The 12,639-nt window shown below is 33.3% G+C and overlaps 2 protein-coding genes across 2 annotated transcripts in view; both read right to left on the bottom strand.

The window, feature by feature from the left end:
- The window catches only part of LOC123657272 (putative inorganic phosphate cotransporter), a 33,813-nt gene extending 29,371 nt beyond the window's left edge, over positions 1-4,442 (bottom strand). Inside the window, exon 1 of the mRNA XM_045592847.1 lies at positions 4,348-4,442. The gene's annotated coding sequence lies outside the window, so the exon portion shown is untranslated. The remainder of the gene's footprint in view (positions 1-4,347) is intronic.
- Positions 4,443-7,617: 3,175 nt separating this feature from the next.
- On the bottom strand, positions 7,618-9,282 carry LOC123657271. Its single transcript, XM_045592846.1, has one exon. The coding sequence runs from the start codon at positions 9,280-9,282 to the stop codon at positions 7,618-7,620; it is 1,665 nt and encodes a 554-aa protein (XP_045448802.1).
- Positions 9,283-12,639: the final 3,357 nt, after the last annotated feature.

Here is a 12,639-nt window from a genome sequence, read left to right as displayed (position 1 = left end):
TTTCATTATTGTGAAACAAAGCATTTGCCACTGCCAAAAATATTTAATCCTATCAGTTGGAGCACTGCTTTATCGCGGAGGATATTTGTGGTGCAATGGATAACACTAAGCTGACTGCGATGGTCCTTCTTGACTTTAGCAGTGCTTTAACTGTGCAGACTTTGACTTATTTGGAACATAATTGGAACGCTCCAAGCGGTTAACATTTCTCTAACTGTTTTAAACTGGTTTCATTCTTACACTTTCAGACGTCAGCACTGCAAGAAAAGCAACGATACATCATCAAATTGGGTAGACCTCACTGCTAGTGTACCTCAAGGTAGCGTACTTTTCCCTTAACTATTCTCAATCTTCATTAATAATATATAGAAAATAATTTCTTCTCCCTTCCATATGTATGCAGATGATTTGCATATATGTCGACACTTTGAGCTGACTGAGTTTCACGAAGCTATTGGTGCATTAAATTCGGACCTGGTTGAAATTCAGTCGTGGTCTGACACTTTCGGCTTTTTCGTTAATCTTCTCGATTTGAGTAGTCAGTGTATAATTTTGGTAGCAGCAGATGAGATGCAAAATTGACTGGGATTCAATACTACAAAGTCAGCTATCTGATGTTACAATTCCTTATTTTAATAAAGTGAAAATTTTGGGTCTAATAACGGATTGTAACACGACCTGGGTGGCTCATATCAACGAGTTTAGCTGTCAGACACACACAAAAGCAACTGATGTATCAACAAACAACAGACTGACAGACGCAGCTGATACTTTTTTCTCAATTCAAATGTTTGATAACTTGTTTCGTTTGTTTCTTAAAGGTTAACCCAATGTAATATATATTTATAACAAAATTAATTAAATTAGCATAGAACTTTGATAAAAATTACAAAATGTTGATGACTGTTTAAATTTAAGTGTAATTCTATAGAACATTAGTAAATATAATATATTGCATGTTATTTTGTTTAACAACAGCTTGATAACTGGGTGTAATTTACAAAATATTTGTTTCATACACTAGTTGTATGGATAGTATCGCCAAGCAAACGTACGGCTCACCTGATAGTAAGCGATTACCGTAGCCTATAGACCCCCAGCAGCATTTCTTCTATGCAGTATTATTTAGCTGTAATCTTCTATAAGGTCGAGGTACTTCCCCAGTCGAGCTGGTCCAGATTTTGAGCAGAATATTTATATATTATTATTTATTGTCTTTAAACATAACTGGGTTTTACTTTTAAAATTTTATTTTCACTTGTTAATAATAATTTGTGTTTAAGCGACTCACAGAAAAAAGGTTTGCAGCGTCTTTCGTCTTTTTTCACGAGAACTTGAATGGTATGGTCGCTCATAAAACATAATGTTATTACGAACTATTGTTTAAGTAACGAGTAATAATACAAAGTAATAATAGTTTGAGTAACGAGAAAAAAATTCATGTATCTTTCAATAAAAGCATAAATACACAATTATGGACCTACACAAACGAAATTGTTAAAGGCAGTGATCTTGAGTTGTGTAGTAAAAGCGAGGTCGCTTATACTTTTACGAATGTTTACCTCAAACAATTTGAATTATTATTTTTAACTGACTTCAAAAAAGAAGGAGGTTACTCAATTCGACCGTATATACTCGTATATATGTACCATATATATATTTATGTATGTTCGGGGATAGCTTTGTCGTGTATGAGCCGATTTTGATAATTGTTTTTTTTTTTTTTTTGGAAAGGAGATATCCCAAGGGTGGTATCATGATAAGGAAACCAGGATCTGATGATGGAATCCCCGAGAAACCAAGGGGAACCCTCGAAAATCGTAATGACGATTAGTGCGTTTGTTAATTTTTTCGTCTACTTACGTTGTATTATTTGTCGATTTCAATTAGGTCGCTTTTTTTTCGTTTGCGAGCAAACAAAATTATTAGAAAAGGTATGTATAATTTAATGATAAATATGAGAAACTCAAAAATTTACTAAAATTGACTAAGGATGTAAAATATTCAAAAAGGGTTAAAGTGGGGGTAAATTAGTTTGTGTAGTACAAACTCATATTTTAAAATTATAATCTGCACTTGTTTTAATATATTTTCACAAATAATAAAGTTGTGTATGTATATTCTCGACTATATCAATAAATTTAATTTGAACAAAGATAAATTAAACATATTTCCAAGAGATGAAACTGTGAGAAGCATTTCTTACATTTTTATTTAGCAACTACTTTATTTATTAAAAGCACTTTTGATGTATTTAGTGACAGGTTGGCGCAAATGTTTCTCCGGTAATCATTACAGCCTATAAAGTCCACTGCTGGACATAGGCCTCCACAAGTTTACGCCAAAAATAACGTGAACTCATGTGTTTTGCCCAAAATCACCACGCTGGGCAGGCGGGTTGGTGACCGCAGGGCTGGCTTTGTCGCACCAAAGACGCTGCTGCCCGTCTTCGGCCTGTGTATTTCAAAGCCAGCCGTTGGATGGTTATCCCGCCGGTAATGTATAATAGTAAATAGATGCTTTTTAATAAACGGTTAAGTAGGACGAATATAATCTAGTGAACAAGAAATTCGCACAAAATTAACACAAACACTAAAAGATCGCCAACCATCGTGATTGTAATCTCTACCACACCGATCATGTCTTTCGTGTATTCTCCATTATGCATAACATTAGCAAAATTATCAATTATTCTTCATGACTTTCCTACCATTTTATTATATGTATAGATTACGCTTAACATTTGCGAAATTGTTTTCTATCTTTTGGCAGCATTGAAATACCAATTGAATGAATGAAATGACGATCGCCGCTAAGGCCTTACCGATATGGCATATGACCAACTAGTGTAATAGCTTGCCGTTACGCTTAAAGCAATGTTTGTGATGAATTCATGGATGTTTATCACTCCATATTTACCCACTCAACTAAATCAGGAAATCTGTTTATGATATATGTATAACACTGATATTTTTCTTATTGCGTCTTTATCTTTACATAATATAAGGTTTTTGTTATCACTTTATCTTGTTTTCGTTTTACATATTTATTTCCTTTTCTTGTTAAGCGCAGATGCTTTCTTATATATCTTATATAATAATTTCATCAAAAGTTATTCGTAATAAGCGTAACGTTTAAAGTTATTTTAAATTTCATGGATTTTTATCTCACTATGAATCAGAGAGCGTTGACATTAAGAAACAATTGTAACTATTCTTGCACAAAACAAGTGTCATTAAAAGAATGTATATATTGTTATTGACATGTTACTTTAGACTGTAATATTACAAAAATGGAGGTATATTATTAGAGAGTTATGAATAAACAAATTCCATGTTTATATGTATTTTTTTTTTTTGATTCGTATGGTGTATGACGGCTACCTATAGTTTGTTCAGATTCATTAATATTCCTATCTTTAGATATTTCCTATATTTCTATTTATCATAATTAATTCATCTATGTATCATTGTTCAGTCATACATTGATATATTTATCAACTAACTGCCCGGACAGGCTTCATTCTGTCAACAGTTTTTTTTTTTTTTTTTTAATTTAATTTGTCGAGCCATTCTGGAGTTATGCGCTTAGCAACGTTCATTTTTATTTATATGTAGAAAATTAAATATTTAGTAATTTAAAAGCATCAGAATAATAACACCTTATAATACGTTAAATAAACTTATTAAACATTCTTAGTATTGTTAGAAAAACTGTTTTAATAACACGGATGTAACTGAAGTAAATATGGAATTATTATATTTAAGGATTTTTTAATACATTAATATTAATATAATAATTATCTTCTTTTTTTATTTATTTTACTATACGAATAAGTTAAAGAAACGTTTATATTGCACATATATATTTTACCTTGTCTAAATAGTATATATATATATACTATTTAGACATATATAGATATATATATATATATATATATATATATATCTTATCCTAATGAATGAAGACCTGGTTTTTTTGTTCGGTTTTACTACTGAACCGATCAGAATAATACTTTATACCATAAGATGCAGCGTGTTTCGGAAAAGTTTTTAGTATATGATATGTTGGTGATTACTCATCGTGTGAAAAATATGGACGGAAACAGGTCAATAGTACGTATAGATCTTAACATTTTATTTATTGATTACTCAAGTATTGTGGAATAATTAAGTAGCACTTATCAATAAATCCATCAACAGTTACTATTATTTAACGTATAATACATGATTTATAACGTAGTACTAATAGAAAAAAAAAATATGTAAAAAATTTGCTACTAACTTTTTATTTAATTATAAGCCTACAAAATTTTAGTCACAAAATAATGAAAAAAATACTACTCACTCGTTAAAGGTTCGTTATAAAGAGATATTGATTTCACTTGTAAACACAGCACTGTAGTGGTAAGGGAGACATGCGGCTGCGCGGGTCGTATCGTGCGCAGTGTCGGATTACCTCTCGCGGTAAGTAATGAAACCGACGTGCGCGCAACTTAGCACATGAAACGTGCGCGATATTGACGCAGATGCCATCAATGATATATCTCGATATTTGATTTTTCTCAATCTTATCTTATATATATTAAATTCACGTGTCACAATGTTAGTTAACATACTCCTCCGAAACGGCTTGACCGATTTTTATGAAATTTTGTGTGCATATCTGGTAGGTCTGAGAATCAGCCAACGTCTATTTTTCATAATTATCCTTAAGTTATAAGGGGAGGGGGGATAAATTGTTAAAAACATATATGGCAAAACTACGTTTGCGGGGTCAGCTAAATAAAAAATTATCGTTTAATGTGTTTCTAACAGCGATACTCAAAAGCTTCTGGAACAATTGTAACCAATTTTTCATTAAAGTTTCCTGATAATTTGAAAAATGTTCCTATTGAATAAACTAAAAAGATAAATTGCATTGTTAAATTTCAAATAGTCGTTAGTATCATTTAAAATTCTCGCGTTTGACAGTTCGGACGACATGACAATGCCTGTCCGTTCAGCTAGTTTAAAATAACATACTACTCGAAAACTGACGCGGTAATTACTCAGATGTCAGCAATTTTGCATTTCAATATTAATTTTTTTCTAATAAATTACACAGTAATAAATTATGATTATTGTAAATAATATAATTGTCTTTATTCTCAATCAAAATAATAAACGACTTAAATTTATATCGACAAGTTATCGACATATTATTATCATGCAAAACAAATAAATAATTAAGTTAATCTAATTGAAAACAGTGAACTCTCTAAACTTTTTCTATTTAAACTGTATCTCTTTGTCCACGTCGTAATAAACTAGTCATATTTATTACGTTGTACAAAATACTAATTTAAAAAAAAAAACAACTTTACAACTATTCATAGATACATTAAACAACAAACTTCATATCAGTAAGTTAGTCAGTTCATTGCTAGACATAGACCTCCCCAAGTTTGCGCCAGACATTTTCATTTCAGTTTTCTGCAATCCTCATCCAAGCTACACCGGCAATCTTACTTAGATCGTCGGTCTAGCGAGCCGGAGGCAATTATAAACTTAAAAATTATCAAAACTTAATATATTATAAGTGAGTCATGAAATAAATTCACTGAAAATCAACACCGAAATTAATAAGTTGGAGTAGCATGAAATAAAAAGAAACGACATATATTTGAGACACATACACACACTAACACACACTGCTTACAGACACACAACTAACACAATCATACAAACAACATACCATGTCATATAAGATGACTTAAATACAAAAAATGCTGTTCAGAACCTACTTCTCTTTTTAACTCGGTTAATACAGTGACTTCAATACAAACGAATTGTAATTGTCAATAGTTAAAACGCTAATTTTTTTTTTTTTTTTTGCTTCAGTTGTTCGATTTCTCGAAAGTTTAATATCACTATAAAATGATTACATTACGCAATTTTATAATGACCACGTTTTTAAAATTTTATACATGTATAATTTAATTTAAATTCAGGTTTGTGCAAAAAAGCAATATTAACAGAAAATTATTTTAAAATCGTTAATTGATTGATATAAAATATTCGTCTTTTACGAAAGGATTGATACAAAAGCAAAAAAAAAACATTACGAATATAAAAACTCCACTCTCAACAACACCCAGTAGAATTGAAATCCTATTTTAAGACCATAAAAACGTACACAAACACAAATCGTAAACACCCAGACACAATAAGCCTATACAAAATGTTGTTACGTACAAAAAGCATCACAAGCGAGTTGCTGACCCTACATGACCATCCCCAGGGGCTCTGCCCACCTTACGCACCATTTCAACACTATGTTGCATACTATTTGAGGGCATTATTAATCTACTCTAACGATGAGGTATTTTCTCTTTCGGACTGCTCCAAATATTTTGCAAAACATTTTTTGCTATGTCGATTACTATGACCGCAAAATGATGAACTTTGACAACTCAGTTTTAAATGACGCTTATAAAGTAGTAGTAGTAAAAATGTATATTAATATCTTTCATTTCAAAATAATACTTTGACATTTAAAAAGCAATATCATATACAAAGTTGAGGTACGTTATAAGTGGATCCAGCATCCTTTTGGGTTTCGCGTCAGACGATAACAATTGTTTTCAAGCACTTGACGAAATGCCGTGAAGAATCTCTTGACAAAAAACTTAGTTCAGCTACAATTTCGATGAACTCCAAAAACTCCAAAACTATTTACAAAAAAAAACTGGATAAGCTGTACCTATATAATTATGCTGTTCATCATCATTACCACATACTCGTATAAAAATAAGACATACATGTTAATAAACTCATGGTCAAATACTTTTATTATAAAATATTATACAATATAATTATATATAAAATGTAAATTTTAAAATATTTTAATGCTAAGTAGAAATTTAAATACGATGTGTTAATGATGTGGTTGGTCGCTTCAAATGATAACTGCGCTAACAGAATGCAGCTTCAACGGCGTTGTATATTGTGTTTGTATCATCTCTGGAAATAAAAACATCTATTAAACTTTATAAATTTTCTATACTAGTTGTGCTAGCGTTTCAGAGATTAGCCGGAACAAACAGACAGACAGACAAAAGTTTTAAAAAATCCTTATGCATTTAGTAAAAAGCGGTTATTTTAATATTACAAACAAACATTCCAACACATTTTTCAAATAAAAAAGTTTTGATTTTTTTTTTTTATGTTGGATAAATATTGTCTTCCTGCAATGTAACCTATATGATATATTAGTATATCTCCTGTTTATATGTAGTATATTGTACTCATCTCCTGTTTTTGTTTTTGTAATTTTGCTCACTCTTGGTGTACAATAGAGTTAATATTATTATTATTATTAGTATTCATTATGCATTAGATAGTGCGCTAGGAGACTTTAGTTCTAAAATACTGAGGGAGATAAATTCTCATAAATATGTATATGTGTATATAGAGAATTATATACTTGTATATCTCCCTACGCTCAAGTACCTATAGGCTATTTAGTAACTTGTTGTCAAGTTCGTTTAAATATTTTTTTTTTTTTTCTTTATTAAAGAGCTTTGCCGCTACTGCGACTATGTCGCTCTGTTATTATACATTTATGTTAATACAATTACATGATTGATTGAACTTCATCGACCAATTTATATAATTTCTTTGCCGAAATAGATTCTGGTTTTGTCAATATACTATTACATTCTCCAACATTCGTATAAAACAGTTTATATGGGAAAAATTGGCGTCTTCTGGTTTCGTTCTTAACACATTCCATTAATATATGATAGGCATCCTCTACTACTCCACAAACTGAACAATTAGGGTGTGGAGTTATACCCATCAAATGGCCAAATTTATTGAATGGAATATGTCCAGACCGCAACCGTAAAGCGGTGACAACGTCTTTTCTGTTCAATAACACTGTGTCTATCCAAGATATATTGGGTGGGTGAGGTTGTATGGTCCGGTACCAGATGCCTTTGTCTTTCGACCTTTTATCAAAATATTCTCTCCACAAGTCAATGCATTTATTTTTAACTATGTGTAAACACTCGGAAAAAATAGGCCTAACAATCATTTCTATACCATCGCAAGCGCCATACTTTGCTAGAGTATCCGCCATATCGTTACCTAATAGGTCAATATGAGATGGAATCCATTGCAAAAAAACTGTTTTAGACTGTTCTCTTAAACTACATATTTGTTTTAAAATTCTGTACGCTACGGGAGTACTTCTAGCGTTAGATGTACATCGAGCTACATGTTGAAGAGCGCACTTAGAGTCTGAGAAAATAACAAATTTGTCGTAATCAATGGAGGATACATATGATAAAGCTTCAGAAACAGCCAATAGCTCAGCGTGCATGATAGAAATATTACTACTAATTTTAAAGTAAATTGAATCTGAAGATTCGGCATCAAAAAATGCTGCACCTATGTGTAGGCCATCCTTAGAACCGTCAGTGAATATTTTGTAAAATCCGTTATACTGTTCGTCAATAAAGTTCTTACAGTGGTTATTTAAATATGATGTACTATCGTTTCTTTTAGGTTTATTAATATTCATTATATCTATTTTAATTAAATTTGCTATTTGAATATTGTTCGGCCACGTATCAAGTGAGAAGATATCCAAAGATTTACTTTTATTGACCTCAACATTTTTTAAAATATCGTAGACCTCTATTAACAACGGTTTACGCTTTCTTTTCCACGAAGTAACTAAATTTGAAGATATAAATTTGTCTAATATTTGTATGAGTGAGCTATTGGTCATAGACATCGATTTCAATAAAAATTTACCCGCTAAATAAAATCTTCTGAAACAAAGAGGTTGTATACACAAATCTGATTCCATTACGTGAGATGGTGTACTCCTAATGTACCCACCAATTATTCGCAAAGCTCTGTTTTGCATCCTATCTAATTTAATCAAATGAGCTACACTGCTATCGTTATAAACAAAACAGGCATAATCTATTCGGCTTCGTATAACAGACAAATATAAGCGTCTTAAATGTTTTGGATGAACACCCCATCCATAGCCAGCCAAAACTTTAAAAATGTTAAGAAAATTCGAAATCTTGTTACATAAATCATTAATATGTTTGCCCCACCTTAGCGATCTATCTAACCATACTCCCAAATACTTTGCATGATGTACTACGGACAGTGTGGAACCGTTGACGATAATGTTTACTGGATATCTATTAAGTCCCTTTTTAAACACACAAACTTTACTTTTGGACGACGAAATGTTCAACCCTAAATTACCTACCATAACGACAAATTCATCAACTGCCGCTTGAAGTTCTCTCTCAGCCTCACCAACATTTTGTCTCGTAACATATAAAACAAAATCGTCAGCATATTGAGAGATATGAAGTTCGTTTAAATATTGATACAAACAAATTATTAATTACATCTAAAAGTTTTTGCATTTTGAAGTTATTTGATTACTATCAGGTATCGTAAAATAATGAAGATAACAATCTGTTGTAGGTACACTAATAAACAATGTAATGTCAATTTAAGCTCAGCTACTTTTGTCTATAAAAATACAAGCAGGCTAGGAGAGCGTTTAATTACTTTGATTTTTTTTTTTTTCAAGATTGTATGTTACTGATAGAATAAATATAAAACATGATACATGATGATTATTGTTGTTTTTTTTTTGTAAAAAGTACAGTACAAAAAAAGCTTTTTCCTAGCTATGAAACAATTACAGACAATAAATAACCTTTTTTTTTACGTGGGGAAAATCCATCATGGATACCCTCCAGCGCGGGGGCGCCAGAGGGTTATGTCAGACTCCTACTGACTAAAAACCACCACGTGTTAGCAGTCATCCGCCTGGGTGGGGCGAGATGGGGTCGCGCTAGCATTCGCCATCGCACCTCAGCGGTAGGCCCGGACAAAGCCTCCGGGCCCCGGCATAATGGTGGGGTGGCCTTGCTCACAACAAGGCCACCCCTCAGACCCCGCCGACCCCACTATTGCGAGAGGGGGAGGAGGTGGGCAAACCGCCTTCTCCTTGCCCCCGTACTTCTGCGCCGGAGTGGGCCAGCAGAGGCGTCTTCCTCTCTGGCCCGCTCCGCGGTCTCCTTCTGCGTCATTACCTCTTCGCAGAAGTAGACCGCCGCCTGCCACGATCTCTCGCTGTCAAGCATGGCCTTTACGACACTCGGCAGCGAGAGATCCCGTCCGAGAAAGACAATAAATAACCTGTATCAAGCATATAGAGTTCAAAACTACATACATACATGAAGCAAGAAACACGTGACAAATGCAATTGAAGTTTCACAATACATATCTTACTGTATTGATATTAACAAATGTGTGTACACATACATCACGCGCTTTATTTATCTTAGAAATCTATATAATTTAATGAAAAAATAACCTTAATCAATCGATATAAATAACATTTTTATTTGAATTTGTCATCGTTTTGTTTTCTCGGGAATCTTTTTAATGCCCCTTATTAGAGATTCAGTTGTGATTGTGAGGGTGAGAAAATATATTTTAATCTAAACTAATACGATTAAGAAAAGAGATTTAGTTTTTTATTTATGTATACTGGATACACTCAGAGTCTACTGGCATACTTTCCTTAAAAGAATAATACGTTATTACTGAGTGACATGCGATATATTTTAAGGAAAGAAAAGGGAACAGGCAAAATCGTGTAATCCATACAGGTGAAGCCCCGAGCGAAAAGCTGATAACAACATAGAAACAAAATTGGTCGCTTCAAATACCGAAATATTTGTACATGTTTAAGACTGTGTTTATTTAAATATAAGCTGCCCGAACAGACTTCGTTCTGTCAAAACTTACTAGTAAATATTTTTTTATTTATTTACTTCAATATTTTTTTCAGTATTATAACCTTCCGTGGGCCTTAAGGACCACAAAAAAAAATTAGCCGAATCGGTCGAGCCGTCCTCGAGTTATGCGCTTAGCAACATTATTTTTTATTTATATAGATATAGATAGATAGATATAACAAAGGTAAGTTTTGAACACACGTGTGAAACTGAAAGTACTTTGGTTCCATTACTCACAAGCTGTGACTTTGTTCGTACACATTTTAACTAAAATGCATACTAAAGGATGATGTTTTATTCTACAAATTAAAATACCTATTTCAGTTGAACCTAACCCAATTAGTTCTCGAACAAGAATTTTTGCAATCTTGGTTTTGTTCTTCTGTAAAATGATGACTTTCGACTTCTACCACTTTTACATTAGGCACAAAACTTAATATGTGTCAATGTGAGAAAATTAATTATTTACATATTTATCAGGTTTCTTTGTGCGTATTTTTATTGACAGTATATGTAGCGTGAAGGTGACATTTACGCAGGTGATACGAAATTGACGGAAGCAGAAGTAAACTTTTATCCTGATCTTATCATTTATTTAAAAAAAAAATGTAACTATACGAGATAAACCTTTCAATAAATCTTATATTTATCTATTTACCTATCAAACGTTAATGTAACATGCTATGAATAAAATAATGTGGCAAGGATCTGAGGATATCTAAATATTAATTTAGTAGCGTCTTGTTTCTGACGTTAATTGACGTGTATCTGTTAGCGAAACCTTGTTTAAACACGAATATAGAATTTTACTTAATTAAACCAATGTAAATAATAAATTACAAGAATAATAGAGACTAAACAATGTAACACAATTTCATATTCAACCAATAATAGTTCTGTAAGTTTTAATGGTTTATTTCTTTACTTGAATGCGCTACTTGAAGTGTATACAGGATTCTCGAGGGGTACTCGGGGTAATCGAGTTGGTTCAATTTGAAAAAAAAAACTTATATAGGATAGTTAAATACGTAAGAGAGTTTCTGGACCTCCTTCTAGGCGCGTCCCTAGGTGGTGGATAGGGGAACGCCTCTCGCCTGGCCTGCGAGTGTTAGGGGTCTTGGGTCCTGAATCCCCGTGGACAAAAACCAGCAGAAGGACGCGGTGGGTAGGTTCGCTCGTCCGCCCTGTAGCCTGAAAGCACGGTGTTCCGGCCGGGCTGTGCTGGCTCCTTGGAGCTTGTTTGTGCAGTCCAGCGGTCCCGTGTGGTAGTTGCCGGATCGTTTTGGGCTCAATTTAATTGGCTCAAATTAATTTTAAAAAATAACACCTTCTTTGAAAAAATTGGAATCTAATTCAACGAATATTTGTCGTTTTAAAAACAAGGATAAAAAAGTCAAAATAAAAACGTAAGTGTTCAATTTTTTATTAATGTAATTCTTTCGCTGTCTTAATTAATACTCGCCGATAGTCGGGGGACTTCGGCCGGCCTGACGACACGACCCCACATGTCTGAGGGGTGGCCTTGTTGTGAGCGAGGCTACCCCCACGTTTGTGCCGGGGCCCGGAGGTTTCGTCCGGGCCTACCACCGGGGCGAGGTGGCGAAGGCTCGCGCGACCCCATCTCGACCTACCCAGGTGGGCGACTGCTCACACGTGGTGCTTTTTTAGTCAGTAGGAGTCTGACATAACCCTCTGGCGCCCCCGCGCCGTAGGGTTATGTTAGGTACCATGACGGATTTTCTCCACGTTAAAAAAGGCCGACTGGGGAAGTTCCTCGACCTTAAGGAAGGACTTATTTAAATAATACT

Source organism: Melitaea cinxia, chromosome 10 (genome assembly GCF_905220565.1).
Source record: "Melitaea cinxia chromosome 10, ilMelCinx1.1, whole genome shotgun sequence".
NCBI classification, from domain to species: Eukaryota; Metazoa; Arthropoda; class Insecta; order Lepidoptera; family Nymphalidae; genus Melitaea; species Melitaea cinxia.
Note: the sequence above shows the minus strand (reverse complement) of the source record. Positions and strands in the feature narration are given on the sequence as shown.